Genomic DNA, 15,529 nt, shown 5'->3' with positions numbered 1-15,529 from the left:
AACCTCTCTTTCTTAGTCCCTGGAAGCCGTGATTGGTAATCTCATTTTGTTGACATGGAAACAGAGAGGAGTGTCGGTGCTTTCCCAAGTTCATCCAGGTTTCTAGCCTAGGTCCATCTGACTCCCAAACTCTCACTTTTTCAAGGACACCATACGTTTGTCCTCTCTCTGCTCAGCATATGGTTAAAAGCAGTCTCTGGAGGCAGACTGACTGCCTCTGTTCAGATCCAGAGCTACCACCTACTTGCCACAGGACCCACAACAGTTAATGTTCTTCTATGTGCCTCGGTTTCCTCATTTGTGAGAAGAGAGAGATCATAAATGCACAGGCCCCATAGGGTTGTTGTGGGGATTAAATGAGTAACACCTAGACCACTTAGAAGAAGGTCTGACCCCCGGATACCTCTGTGGTAATCATTAGCTGCTGCTGTTTATATTTGTTATTAGTGTTAGTGTTGTTCTTACTACCATCATCATCATAACAATTTTTCTGCAAACACCATGGCTTCCTGTGTCAATCTGAGGTGGAATGTGGGCCTGGGTGACTTCTCCATGCAATGCCTAAAACTTCATTCTAATCCTATCATTTTACATCTGTATTTTCCCACCTGCCTTCTTTTGGACACAGTGTAGAGAGGTGTTTTAAGACTTAAAACTGGTATTTTTCTTTCACCCATTTTGAGTGAAAGAAAATGGGTAAAGATGCTATCTGGGTAAAAATGCTGGTGATGGACACTGCTGATTTTCGCACAGTCACAGGGATCACAAGACCTGTGGAACTAACTTGGTAACAAGAAAAAACACTAAAAAAAACAGCCCAGCTGTTGGCAATGGCTTACATCTTATTTCCCATTTCTCTGTTATCTCTTGGTTGCTGATTTTTTTTTTAATTCAGGGTACAACTGATCCTTCTGAAGGGACCTTTGCTGAATTCTCAATTGTCGGAGGTTTCTTTGAACTTGAGTTTAAATTTTAATTTGCAAGGAAACTGAAGCAGATGGATTTTCTCTTCGTGGAAAAAAAGAAATGAGTGCCTTGATGATATATTTGTTTTCCTTAGCAGGCTTCTGCCATTAAGATTGATGCTTGAGGATATATTGTTAGATCTTGTGTGGAACAGAAAGTTATTACTAATAGTTTACCAGATTTTAGCATTCTTGCATCACAACACGGAATATCATTTTACATTTACTAGTTCTTTTCCAGCGCCACTATCAGATTGCATTTTCATAGTGAATTACAACAAAAATTTTATGCTACTGACATTTAATGAAATTTTAATAAGGTTGTGTTTTGATGTTAGTATTCAAATAATGTGTTTTGAATTGCTTTCCTTTGAATATATTTGCATTAAAGAGAAACTCAATTTGATTTGGTTCTTTAAAGAGTTTACCCACTTTCTGGTAGCTTTAAAAAGACAACCTGGTGGAGCAATGGTTAAGAATCCTCCTGCCAATGCAGGGGACACGGGTTTGAGCCCTGGTTCGGGAAGATCCCACATGCTGTGGAGCAACTAAGCCCGTGCACCACAACTACTGAGCCTGCGCTCTAGAGCCCACGAGCCACAACTACTGAGCCCACGTGCCACAACTACTGAAGCCCACGCACCTAGAGCCCATGCTCTGCAACGAGAAGCCACCACAGTGAGAAGCCCACGCACCACAACGAAGAGTGGCCTCCTCTCACCGCAACTAGAGAATGCCCGCGCACCGTATCGAAGACCCAATGTAGCCAAAAATAAGTAAATAAAATAAATTTTTTAAAAAAAGAGGGAAATTCAGTTTCTTCTTTGCAAGTCAGTTAATAGAAAAGGAACACATTTGCTGAGCTCTGGAAGTAATGGCAGCAGACTGCAAATGGTATGAGTTAATGGAATGACTCACATTGGCTATTAAGACTTGCACAATTTTAAAATACATATATATTTATATAAAGTGCACGTCACAGATTATGAAGGATGATACCTTTGGGTTCTCTTTTCTTTCTCATTTCTTTCTCATTGAGTCCTAAGGCTGATATATTAAGACATTTAAGAGATTCACATGATTGCAATTCTTGATCAGGAATGTCCAAAATTAAACGGTAATCTCTTGAGAAAGCACGTTTCTCTGTTGGTAGCGTTCTCTTAGCCATTTCTGCTAAAATTGTGGTGTGGGCCCAGGCAATTTCCATGAGCATGTGCTTTCCAAAAGATAAACTCACCAGACCTAACTAAAATGTGCTTTCTGGGATGGCTTTGACGCAGCTGTCAGGCTGGAGTTTATTATGCACAGAGTATCAATGCTAAAATGGTGAAAAGATGGGGAAAGCCCTGCTTGCGAGGCAAGGCTGCCTTTACCATTCTTTCTGAACAGACTGAGGGGCTTTAGAGAAAGTAACTGGTGGGAAATGGTTAGGGGGGGACTGGCGACGGCAAAATAGTCCTCAGGGTCTTTTATCCTTTTTATGCCTAGTTTTGTGCGGAAAGAAATGCTTTTACTTCCCTTCCACGCTCTTCGCCTTATTTTTCTCCCACATTCTTCCTGGGAGTCTCCTCCACCTACAAACAGTCCCGATTTCAGAGCTCTCGATACTCACTTTCTACGGATCTGGCCTGAGCTGTGCGGTCTAAGGTGAGCCGCACACTCGCTCAGGACCTTTGCTTCCTGATTTCTATCTTCAGGGTTTGGTAAGGACGCCACTTAATTCTAATAAAACACACGGCTGGCACCAGCAGGGTTGCGCGGAGACGCCGCCACCGCGCGACCGCCGGCCGAGCCAGACCGACCCCAGACACGGCGCGGCCTCGATGACGTAGCGCGCAGCCCCCTGACGCAGCGCGCAGCCTCTGTGACGCAACCGCGCCCCCTCCGGCCCCGCCCAGGGCCGCCAGGAGGAGCTGCGTGCAGACCCTCAATCCCCGCAGCCGCTAGTTACGGGGTGTCCGTTTCGCGCGGGTCCCGCCGCCGCGACATGTCGTTAAAGCCGAAGAGCCGGGGCCGCGCCGGTGCCCAGGCCGAGCGGGGCGGCGGCGGCGAGGAGGCCCCGAGCACGTCCCGCGGGCCGGGCGGCGCCGCGTCGCAGGGCGGCCGGCGGGCCGAGGCTCTCTCAGCGCCGGGGCCGCGGTCGCAGAAGCAGCTGGAGCTGAAGGTGGCGGAGCTGGTGCAGTTCCTGCTGATCAAGGACCAGAGGAAGATCCCGATTCGTCGCACCGACATCCTGCGGCACGTGGTCGGGGACTACAAGGACGTGCTCCCCGAGCTGCTGCGGCGGGCGGCCGAGCGCCTGGAGTACGTGTTCGGGTACCGGCTGGTGGAGCTGGAGCCCCGGAGCAACACCTACATCCTGGTCAACACACTGGAGCCGGTGGAGGAGGACGCGGAGATGCGCGGCGACCAGGGCACGCCCACCACCGGGCTGCTCATGATCGTGCTGGGGCTCATCTTCATGAAAGGCAACAGCATCAAAGAGACCGAGGTCTGGGACTTCCTGCGGCGCCTCGGGGTGCACCCCACCAAGAAGCACCTCATCTTCGGGGACCCGAAGAAGCTCATCACCGAGGACTTCGTGCGGCAGCGGTACTTGGAGTACCGGCGCATCCCGCACACGGACCCCGTGGACTACGAGCTCCAGTGGGGCCCGCGCACCAACCTGGAGACCAGCAAGATGAAGGTGCTCAAGTTCGTGGCCAAAGTCCACAATCAGGATCCCAAGGACTGGCCGGCGCAGTACTGTGAGGCTTTGGCGGAGGAGGAGGCCAGGGCCAGACCCCAGACCGGGGTTGCGGCCCCAACCCCAGCCCCTTCCTCTTGAAACCTGAGACAGACTCGGAGAGACCCCGGGGAAGGGCTGGGGGTGGGAGGAAGCATCTTGCTGTAACCCTTAAATGTGTGTAGTAGTTTCAGGATGTGTTTGCAATCTTTTCTTCTTGTGATATTATAAGTCACTTTGGTTCCGAATTTTCATTTATAAAAATATTAAGGGATGATTTCTTTTGGTTTGTCTTACTGTCTGTATTTCTTTTTATTGGTATAAAAATCTTGCTAGCTTTATAAAGCGAATTGGAAAGTTTTGTACCATGTTATGGAAATAGACATTTAAAAGAAAGAACACGTCAATAAGTTGCTTTCATGCCAAGGAAATAAAGCAAAGTGGCTCTTGTCTGGCCTCTGGACTACCCAACTCTGTAAGGAAAAATAAAAGTCTATAAATTGAAAACTAAAATGTAACTGCCTATATCTCTATTTATCTTAGCACAGCTATTTTAAAAATATATTTTCCATGTGTATAAGTGTTATGAGTCATTCTAAGCAATGTATGCATTGTATTTTTTCCAGATAATTTTTTGTGTGGCTGACCATTTAGTTCCTTTTTTTTCTGTTTTTTGTTTTGTTTTGTTTTGTTTGCTACTATAGTTATAATAAACACTGTGTTTTTGAAGCAGGTAAGCATTGTGCACTTATTTTAACCATAAGTCATGAGACGATTTCATGACTGAAAAACAGAATCTTAACAAAAAAGGAAAAATAATGTTTACCACGTATCATTCAGGTAAATAGTGTTTTGTGGAAGTTGCTCTATTTTTATGTGTGTGTGCATATTGGATCATGATGTAAAATACATTTCTTTCTGTGGGTCACAGAAAAGTGTTAATGATTAACCATACCTACTTGAGAATCAGACTACGTGAGTTCAGAGCCTCCCTCTGCATAACTGGCTGTAGGAATTTAAGCAGGTTAGGTTGTATACAGACCTTTCCTCACCTGTAAAATGTGTTGATGATGCATGTTATTGTGTGTGGTAGTGTGATAATTAGATAGGGAAGTACACCTAGAGATCTTGGCACAGTCCGGGGCTGTGGGGGATTTTAGTTGTTACTTTGTTCCTTAAAATTTGTTTATTCTTGGTCTGGAGCAGTTAAAATTTTTTAAGGTTTTCTTTCATTATCTTGTTCTAAATCATTCCTCGAATTGGAATTACTGGTTCAAAAATATGACAGTATTCTTCTAGTCTGACTCTGTTGTATGGTTTTATGGAAAAACGTAACTCATGGTATATGGTGAGTAGAGCCCACGTAAACAGTAAGAGCAGAAAGTAAGATCTGCCCCAGCTTGGAGAGGTCTCTGTAGTGTAGTGAATAGCGTATGGGGTTTCGAGGTTGTCTGACAGACTGAATTCAAATTAGGACTCATGCTGTGGCAACATGGTGATTTGGCATAGGTTTTAAGCTCTCTCAATCTCAATTTCTTTATGTGTAAAATGGGAAAAACAATAACTATATCATAGTTTGTTGTATGGATTAAATGAGCCTGAAGAAAAGCTGGTATAGTGGCCTTTCATTGTATCTCTCCATAGCCTCTGGCAAAATGCGGTTTATATACAGAGGTTCAACAGATTTATTCAGCCGGTGAATAAGTATGATTGTTTGGGGGGAAGGTACTGCAAATTAACCATGAAATGAGGTAAATACTTAAAAAAAGAAAAATGTGGATTGATCAACCCTGGACTAGAGTCATCTAGAAGAATCTGGTGGGTATGTGGTGGTGTGGAGCAATGGGTTAGATGACGGTTTTACTTTATTCTGTTGAACTGGAATTTGCATTTATTTTATCAGTGAATATAGTTGGTCCTTAAAAGCATTTCTTCTTGGTTTGCATTTATTTCAGTGGATGAATTACCTTCTGGCTAAGCATTCTGCTTACTCAATGACCGCTTTCCCCTCTGGGGTGTTCTAATGCTGGGATTTTCATCTGTACGGGGCGGAAAATATCATTATGCACTGTGCAGTGTCAGTTATATCTGAGGCACATGTTTTCCCCACACTTTTCTTGTAGAGATGTTAACAATTTACCATCAGTGGATTACCATTTTGTTTCAAATTTTAAAGTAGAAAACATTACAGACCAGATCAAGCCCTTGTTTCTTTTCACCCTTCCCAGAGGTGTCAAGAGTTTGTGGCTACTGTGCCATTGTCTAGTTAATACAATATAATGTTTAATATATGAATAATATATACAGTTGACCCTTGAACAACACGGGTTTGAACTGCATGGTCCACTTACATGCAGATTTTTTTCAATAAATATGGAGTACATTTACAGGCTGGGAGATGGGTATGTGGGGCGTTGTTACACTGTTTTCTCTGGTTTTGCATATGTATGAAATTTTCCATAACAAAAAAGAAATAAACTTAAAGGCATTCTAATAAATAAACTTCTTTTACTTGATTTTTTTTAGTAATTTATTACTTGTTATTTCTGAGACTATATAACACTATTTTGAGACTGTAGAATGCATAGTATTTTCAAGTTTAGCTTCTAAAATATTTTACAATATATTTCAAGTAAAATCATGGCTGCTGGCTATGGCTTTTCAGAGACTTTACCTTTTTTATTTGATTTAAGGTAATATGAATTTGAAATTTTAATAATACTTTCCTTGAAAACATAGAAATGTTATTCATGTAATTACTGGATCATCTGAAAGCTTTTTTGTTTTTTTAAAACCATCTTAATATGGTTTTTTTTTAAAGGCACAGGCTTTTTATTTATTTATTTATTTTTTTAAAGATTTATTGATTGATTGATTACTATGTTGGGTCTTCGTTTCTGTGCTAGGGCTTTCTCTAGTTGAGGCAAGCGGGGGCCACTCTTCATCACGGTGCGCGGGCCTCTCTTGTTGCGGAACACAGGCTCCAGACGCGCAGGCTCAGTAATTGTGGCTCACGGGCCCAGTTGCTCCGCGGCATGTGGGATCTTCCCAGACCAGGGCTCGAACCCGTGTCCCCTGCATTGGCAGGCAGATTCTCAACCACTGCGCCACCAGGGAAGCCCTGAAAGCTTTTTGAAAGCCAAATAATTTTTCCTTCGAGTCTCTCCAAGTGAATAATCAATTTCTTGTTTGGTTTGTTTCCAGATAACCTTTTTCATGCTGCTCTCTGCAGTATGTGTAATGCTGAATTTGGCTGGTTCAATTCTCTCCTGTCAGAACGCTCAGCTAGTCAACTCCCTAGAAGGCTGTCAGTTGGTGAGTAATGAAATGCAGACCTTTTGATAAAGGGCATAGGCTTTGATTTTGAATGAAAGTGATTTCAAAAATAATTTTATTGTTTCCTTGGATTTATTCTGATGTTTTAGTGTTGTTTAAGGAATTAATGTTGATTCATTTTTAAAAATTCTCCCAAATTAAAACTGGTTCTACTCATAAGTCAGTTACTAATAGTATATTAGTATAATGCTATTTTAAAATAAATGTCTTTAGTAACGATTTTATTTTAATATTTGTAGCATTGATTTTTGTCTCCACTGAATTTTTAAAAATCAATTTTATAAGTCAATTTTAAGTGCTGAGATACATATAAGCTTGATAATGAGTGCATCCAAACAATTTAGTTCTCATTTTTCAGTTAAAAAAGAGAACTATCTTTTCAATCTAGGAAAACCGTAGATGGTGTGCTATGGACATGGTAGGGGGTCATTTTGGTTTGTTGAATGTAATCATCATTCCTTATCATAACTTGGCTCCTGCTTCGGTAACACGTGCGTGTGGCTGGTGCAGAAATCAGAGTGCGTCCCATGACATTCAGTACAGGTGCAGTGTGACCCCTGATGTGACCCTGGCTGCTGGGTATGGGGGTGCTGGCGTTTTTTTCTTTAACTTAGAGAAGGCACAAGGCTACCCTTTAGAGCCATGCCCCTCATAGCTGCCCATGTACTTGCCAACCTGTGGCCATGATTTCTGAGAGGTCAGGGGCTATGCTGAACTACCCGAAGCTTTTCTGTAGCAGGGCAGTGCCTACATTTCTAGTGGCCATGCCATCGGGTTCAAAGGGGAGCTGCTGTCCTTTACATTCCTCATCTACCAAGGCCAGCAAGTCTAGTGTAAGGTGCAGGCTGAGTGCTGAAGCACCTACTGAGTCCCCAAAACTGAGAGCTTAGTCTTGTTATTTTCTCTTCAGTGTGGGCGAGCTCACACTGATCATATTTCATCCCAATATGATGTACACAGAGTATCCTCGCTGTAGTGCAGTATTTCCCCAGGACTACCAAGAACTGACACAACCTGGAGCCCCATCACCATCAGAAAGGGCGACTTGCTAACTTCTGTTCGTAACTTGGTAGCCTCTCTTTTCCTAAGTACTAAATGTGGTGAATATGGTAAAAATCTGGCAACCTACACAGGATTAGCCATTTTTTTCTCTGATTCCAATTTTCTAAGACAGTGACTGGGGTGACAAGAAGTGACAGTGCCCAGAGGTCCAGATCCAAAAGAAAGGCAAGTGCCCAGTCTTGAAAGGTTGACTTCTCCTGGTATTAATCTCAGACCCTGTTTCCCTATACTGTATGCTGCATGAAAGGATGGGAAAGATTTAATTATATATAATTATATGCAATTTTATATTTACATATAACATATTTTATATATGTACCATTTATATTTCTTTTTCTTCTGTGATTTGACTGGGACCTTTACCCATTTTTAGATTTAACAGTTATTTATTTGCAAGAGCTCTTCATATATTCTGGTTTTGAGTCCTGCAGCTTATATGGTCAGATATATTTCTGGATTGTTATTTGCCCTTTAATTTTATTTTTTCACATAGAAAAATTTTTAATTTTTGTGTATTCAAAGCTGTTCAAGTTTTCCTTTGTGGTCTTACCTTGGTACGAATAAAAAGACCTTTTCCTTCCTAAGATCACGTTACCCCAATAATTTCCCCTGGTGTGCTTTTATTTTTTTTATAATTAACTCTTTAATATCCTGGAATTTATTTGCTGAATTTAACCTTTTCCTCTAAAATGGGTAGCTAGCTTTCCTAAAACTATTTCCTGAGTAACCTAATATTTCCCTGATGATATGAAATGCCACCCGAACATTGAGTCCTTTGGTAGCAAGTTACAAAAACTGACAAAGCCAAAGGCCATTTATTAGAGAGATGGTGGGACCTATTGAATATCCAAGGGGTTAGAGATTAAGCCTGGAAACTGGCTGGTTCCAAAAGAGCTTCTGTGGCTGCAAAAGCTTGACTCAGAGTGGGGGTCTGCAGCGGGAACCCTGAACTCCTCAGGATGCAGTTCTGCAGGAGTGAACAATTCCCGTGGTTCTTAACCTCTTTGTCCGTTGGCCCTAGAGTCAGAGTCCAGGGAGGGAGCATTTTGATTGGCCAGGGTAAGAAAAAATCTGCTTAGCTGTCCCTCCAGTGGAATCCAAGAGATAATCCCCCAAACTAAGGTACTGTTAGGAAGGGTTGAGGGAAGGAAGGCAGGAGTGTATGCTGGATAGTCAAAAAGAGAGCTGGTATCTACTCTGACAGCATTATCATAGGTATGCACACACACATACAGATGTGACTGTTTGCCTATCTCTGGACTTTTCATTCTGTCCCATTCCCATGTCTGTTTATTCATATTCCAGAACAATACTACGTTTTAAGAAATTGAAGTATAGTTGATTTACAATATTATATTAGTTTCAGCTATACAACATAATGATTCAATGTTTTTACAGATTATACTCCATTTGCAGTTATTATAAAATATTGGCTATATCCCCTGTGCTATACACAGAACAGCACCACTTTTATTACCTTAACTCTATATTTTTATAACTGGTAGGGCAAGCCCTACCCCACCCCCATCCCAGACTTTAATCTACTTCTTAAAAAAGTTCTTGCCCGTTTTTAAAAGTTTAGTCTTCCAGATGAGTTTTGAAATTTTTTTTCAAGACTCAAAGGAATCAATTTGAAATTTGAATTGGAATCATATTAAAATTATAGATTAATTTGGTGGAGAATGGACACGCTCACAACATCATGTTTTCCCTTTCGGGCACATTGTGCATGCTTTGATTTTATCCAAATTATTTTTATAAATCCTTCAGTGCAGTTTTTGTTTTTCTTTAGTGTATCTAGTACATTTCCATATCTGTGTGTCTTTTTCCTTAACTAATTTTTATTATATATAATAATTTATTACATATAAATTATTACCATTATGAGGTCTCTTTTCAATTCCACACTCCTAGCATCCCCTTCAGAAAGTTTTTGGTAGCCAGATATTTTCTGTGCATATTAGTGTTGTGTTACCATTCTTACACACATGTCTCTTCTACCTACCGTTATTCACATCCCTTTTGTCAGCCAACCCTGTAGCTTGGTGACATTTGTACATCACCCCTTGGAGCCCTTTCCAGCTGTTAAATAGAGAGCCCTGGGCAGATGGATGGATGAACGGATGGATGGATGGATGGATAGACAGACGGATGGATGGATGGATGGATAGATGGATGATAATTTGTTTAACCACCACTTAATGAAGGATCAGTTAGGGATGTTTCTAGTCTTTTGCTAAAATAAACATGGCAGAGAAGATTACCCTTTGTGCACATTCATAACTCAACAAATACTGAGTGGCTTTTGCTCCTGCTGTGGCAGCTGGTCCAAGTGAGGAGGGTATTGGGGCAAACAAGAGAGGAACGTGCAAATAGATCTCGAGAAGAAATTACTAAGAGCGTCCTTTCAGTGAAAGCATAAGTGTGCACTTTACATTTAGGATGTTGTTCGTAAATTTCCCTTTAAAGATGGGGCACCAGAGTTTTGCCAGTAGTGTATGACTGTGCCCGTTTGCCCAAACCCACACAAACTTTTGTGTGTCATCAGAATTACTTTGTCTTTGTCAATCTGATGAAAATGGAAGCTGTTATTATGTAATTTACATTTCTGTAATTAAAAGTGAAACTGATCATCTTTTACATTTGTTTATAAGTTATTTATATTTCTTTAACTGCTAATTGCCGATTTATGTTTGTTGCCTATTTTTCTGTTAGGTTATTTTTCATAACTGATTTATAAATGCATTTCCTATATTAAGGAGATTGACCATCGTTGTATGTGTTGCAGATATATATTTTTCATAGTTTGTTATTCATTTTTTGACTTTTTTAATAGTATTCTTTCTGTGCTGAAATTTTGTATACTCAAATTGATTTTGTCCATCTTTACAGTTTTACTCTTATGCTTCTGGCTTATATGTTTTGCCTAGAAAAGATTTTCCCACTCTATAAATAATTTTCCCAGTTTTCCCCAGTATTTTAGGGTTTCATATCTATATATTTCATAGATCTGACATTTATTTTGCTATAAATATCATAAAACTTATTTTTTGAAAATGTACACATGGACCTTCCATATTTCTTTTTTTTTTTTCGCAGTCTTTTTCATAATACTTTATTATCAGCACCACTTTTCCAACAGGATTTGCTCACTTTGTGTTTCTTTGTCACATTTTGGTAATTCTCACAATATTTCAAACCCTCCACCAGCAAAAAGGTTATGACTTGCTGAGGACTCAGGTGATGTTTAGCAATAAGGTATTCTTTTTTTTTTTTTTTTTTTTATTTATTTATTTTTGGCTGTGTTGGGTCTTCGTTTCTGTGTGGGGGCTTTCTTTGGTTGTGGCGAGCGGGGGCCACTCTTCATCGCGGTCGCGGGCCTCTCACTGTCGCGGCCTCTCTTGTTGCGGAGCACAGGCTCCAGACGCGCAGGCTCAGTAGTTGTGGCTCACGGGCCCAGTTGCTCCGCGGCATGTGGGATCTTCCCAGACCAGGGCTCAAACCCGTGTCCCCTGCATTGGCAGGCAGATTCTCAACCACTGCGCCACCAGGGAAGCCCATGGGTATTCTTAATTAAGGCATGTACATTGTTTCCATATTTCTTTTTAAGTTTAGTGCTATGTATTTTAAATATCTTCTTGCTCTGGTGAGTGCATTTTTTAAATTATTATTTTACATTGTAAGAGGCTACAAATAGTATATAAGACTCCCAGGAATTTTTTTCTTATTTACATTTAACTGTACATGCCACTAAATGTACAGATTCAATCTTTGATCCTGTAGTTTGTCAAAAGAAATGATTAAATTGTCTCCTGCTTTACAGTATTTGTATATCTTGTTGTCCTGTCTAGTTGCTTTGACTAAAACTATCAAAATAACGTTAGATATTAATGGTATTTCATCATCCACTTTCTGTTCCTGAGTTTAACTAGAAGCCCCTAACGATTCACTGTCAGGCATGATGCTGAGAGATGGTTTCAGATAGCTATTTTGTCATGTTAAAGTGATAAAGTTAAGGTGATAAGATTCATATTTTACTGATAGTCTTAAAAAATAAAATGGAGGTTAAATATCAAAGAGGTTTTTTGAGATCTGTTAAGTTTACATATATTTTTACTTTGATCTATTGGAATGGTAATTATATTGATAGAGTCTCAGGATTAAGCTACGTGGAACATAACTGGAATGAAATCTCTATAGTTAAAAAAATTTTGTATAAAAACTTCTTGAATGTATATCTGTTACTTGAACACATGTTCATGTGCCCGACACACAGTGAGGCCAAACAAACTGAAACATCAGAGTTTGGAGCAGAGAAAGGTTTATTGCAGGGCCAAGCAAAGAGCCGGGTAGCTTGTACCCCCCAAATCCCCGAACTTTGCTTTCAGCAAAGCATTTTTAAAGGCAAGGTGAGGGAAGGGCGAGGTTGCAGACTTCTTGGTGCAGGAATCCTTTGTTCTTGCAGCTGTCCATGTAGGTCAGGTCACAGTGTTCCTGTAAACCTCCAACAAGACAAATGTTATTCTCTGTTCTGCAACTTTTTATCCCTATATGAATGGACTCTTAAAGGTCAGAGTCCTGAGAATAGGCTCTCCTGTATATTTCAGGCTATAGGCAACATTCTTTTACAAAAGGTGCAGAGCCAGCATGACTAAGTACAGGCAACAGAGCACAAGGGTTAGAGCTAAAGGAATAGATCTAATAAGGAGTCAGGTTTGTTCTTCCCTATTACATATCTTCTTCTCAGTGAAAATGAACTTGGCTTATGCCTAATTTCACATAGTATAAAACTAAATTTTATGCGGTTTTTAAGTTCTATGAAGAAATTCATTTGAAACAAATGTAGAAAATGACAAAAAAATTAAATATGAAAACCGTAATAGGCATACAATTAGGGAAATAGAAATAGGTCATGAAAGCTAATCCCTGTGTGCCCTCTAAAAGTAAATAATGTAACTTTTAAAATTATTTTTGAATAATCTGGAATTTCCTCTCTGATCATCATTTTTACCTTCTGAAAATTTAGATACCTGAATCCCATATAATACACATTTTGGTAGACATATTCTGTTACTTTCCTCAAGTTAAATAATGTATGTCTCTGAGTGACAATTATCATAGAAACAAACTTTTTCCACGTTAAAATACCTAATGTGACTTAGACACAGCAAGCATTAAATAATATGGGTTGAACTGAATTATTCCCAGTTTCTGCTCAGAGATTAATGTGTCTCTTGGAGTCAGGATAGAATATCTCACACATGGGAATTAAAGAGCTACATTCTAACCAAAAATACCCATGGAAAACTTGCAATTGATCCATATCTGCTTTCTTAATCAAGCCGGCTACAAAGGGCTTTCTTGTGGTTGTACTTTATTTTGGAGATGAATAGGCTAGGGAAACCACACTTCAATTTTGAAGTTGTTTCAAACCTGAAAGAATGTGGAATTTTATATTATATGACAGCAGTAACGTCCAAGCCTTGATGGTTACCATTCGGATATATAAGTATATGAATATCCTGTATGTATGAATTTACTGGAGAATATTGTGACAGTGGCCAAGGAGACCCTAACTACTCAATATGGAGTTGACTTCTTGCTGCCACTCTTCCTTCCTCAAGTTTTTTGAAATAAAAAGGGGTTTTGCTTGTATTTTTGTTTTTAAGCTAGCTTGGTATCAACAGCCTTTAGTTGAAGCAGACTCTGGTTCTATCCTTGATTCACAGTCTTTTAAAATATTACCAGATGCTATCTTCTGATTTATTTGTGATTTTTCATCTGTATTCATAAATGCAGTTAATTTGAAGCTTTCATTTTCCTCCTACCCTATTTTGTTTCATGATTATCGTATTTCATAAATATTAGTTAAGAAACTTCAATCTAAGGAATTTTCTGTTCCTTGATGGATACTGGCACATAAATGCCAGTTGTCCGTACCTTTTGGCATTCTCTGGACCTAGAACTATTTTATTTAAAAAGTTATTAGGCATAAATTTCTATTCTTACAGATTTTTTTCTATTTCTTTCTCAGCTTTTGAGCCACATTTGACAATATCAATTGTCAGAATTAACATTTTTTCTTTGTATTGGCCTTTTCACATTTTAATATGAAGTAATGCATTGAATTGTTTTTAAAATACCCATAGTAACATTATGTTCTTATTTCTTTTGTTTTCATACTGTTGTATATTTCTCTTCCTTTCCTGATGAGTTTGGCCAGTAATGTATTTGTTTTATTTATCTGAAAACTTAAAGTACCAAAGAAATGTATCCATTGTAAAATTCCCAAAATACAGAAGTGTAAAATTTTTAACTCCCCCGTGTCAGCATGTACCCTTATGGAAATTTCTGTATGTAAATTAGAGAAATAGCCTCAGATCTAGTCCATCCTTTTAACTCCTGCATTATATTCTGTGGATGCAAATTCTACACACTAATTCACAGGTCCCCAACTGCAGGGCCCTTAAGTGGTCTCTTCTTATGTCACAAATAATGCTGGATTTAATTGTTTTATAAATAAATCTATGGACACGTTTGTGTGTTATCTATGAAGGATGCTTTCTAAAAGTTGAATTGATGGCACAAAGAGTAAATGCATTAAAATGTTGACAGCTGTTGCCTTCCAGAAAGGTTTGTACTCACGATCATTTCTGCCTGCGGTCCCTGGAGACGAGCACGTCCAACCCTTGCCCAGATTAGATGTCACCAATATTGAAAATGTTTGCCAACCTGAAGGATGAAAAATTGCATCTCACTATGTTTTAATTTGCTCCCCCTGGTCATCAGTGCGGTGGAGTTATTTTTAATAGAAGCAGAATTGAATGTAGAGGTAAATTGGGAAAGAATTGAGATCTTTATCATATTAAGTCTTTTGATTTAGGACCAGGTTATGTCTCTTCCAGCCTTCAGGGAAGTCTTCTAGCCTTTTTCATACAGTGCTTAAACATCTTCTACTAATTCCTAGTTGGTTTGTAGTTTTTGATGCTAATGTCAGTGGTAGTTTTCTTCACTCTATTTTATAATTGGTTATTGCTATAATGTAGGTAAGCTATTGATTTTTTAATTAAACTTTTCATTTTGGGATAACTGTAGATTCACACACAGAAATAATACAGAGAAATCTATGTAGCTTTTACCCAGTTTTCCCCAATGGTAACATCTTGCAGAAGTATCGTACAGTATCTTACTGGGATATTGACAGTGATGCAGTCAAGACAGAACATTTCTACCACGTTATAGGCCCCTCCTGTTGCTTTTTTAATAGCCGCAGTTACTTCCTTTCTGCCCCCACTCCCTCCTTAATGCCTGGCAATCGCTAGTCCACTAGAACACTCCATTTCTATTTTTTTTTTAATTTCCAAGATGTCATATAAGTGGAATCGTACAATATGTAGGCTTTTGGAACTGGCTATTTTCACTCCGCATGATTCTCTGGAGA

General features: G+C 39.7%; 2 protein-coding genes and 1 long non-coding RNA gene across 16 annotated transcripts in view; 2 read left to right on the top strand and 1 right to left on the bottom strand.

Moving 5' to 3' along the window:
- Positions 1-15,529, bottom strand: part of LOC309654623 — a 457,474-nt gene that overhangs the window by 5,113 nt on the left and 436,832 nt on the right. The window lies entirely within an intron of this gene.
- The window catches only part of ENTREP2 (endosomal transmembrane epsin interactor 2), a 398,164-nt gene that overhangs the window by 275,446 nt on the left and 107,189 nt on the right, over positions 1-15,529 (top strand). For all 14 annotated transcript variants that reach the window (XM_082448764.1, XM_082448766.1, XM_082448765.1 and 11 more), the window contains one exon: positions 6,895-7,005. In XM_082448764.1, the coding sequence (XP_082304890.1) occupies positions 6,895-7,005 (111 nt within the window). The remainder of the gene's footprint in view (positions 1-6,894; positions 7,006-15,529) is intronic.
- On the top strand, positions 2,821-5,303 carry NSMCE3 (NSE3 homolog, SMC5-SMC6 complex component). Its single transcript, XM_082448874.1, has one exon. The coding sequence runs from the start codon at positions 2,953-2,955 to the stop codon at positions 3,790-3,792; it is 840 nt and encodes a 279-aa protein (XP_082305000.1). The 5' UTR covers positions 2,821-2,952; the 3' UTR covers positions 3,793-5,303.

This window comes from Balaenoptera physalus (assembly GCF_965194825.1).
Source record: "Balaenoptera physalus genome assembly, chromosome: 2".
Taxonomy (NCBI): Eukaryota; Metazoa; Chordata; class Mammalia; order Artiodactyla; family Balaenopteridae; genus Balaenoptera; species Balaenoptera physalus.
The sequence above is the reverse complement of the archived record's forward strand: the minus strand, read 5'-3'. Positions and strand labels throughout refer to the sequence as shown.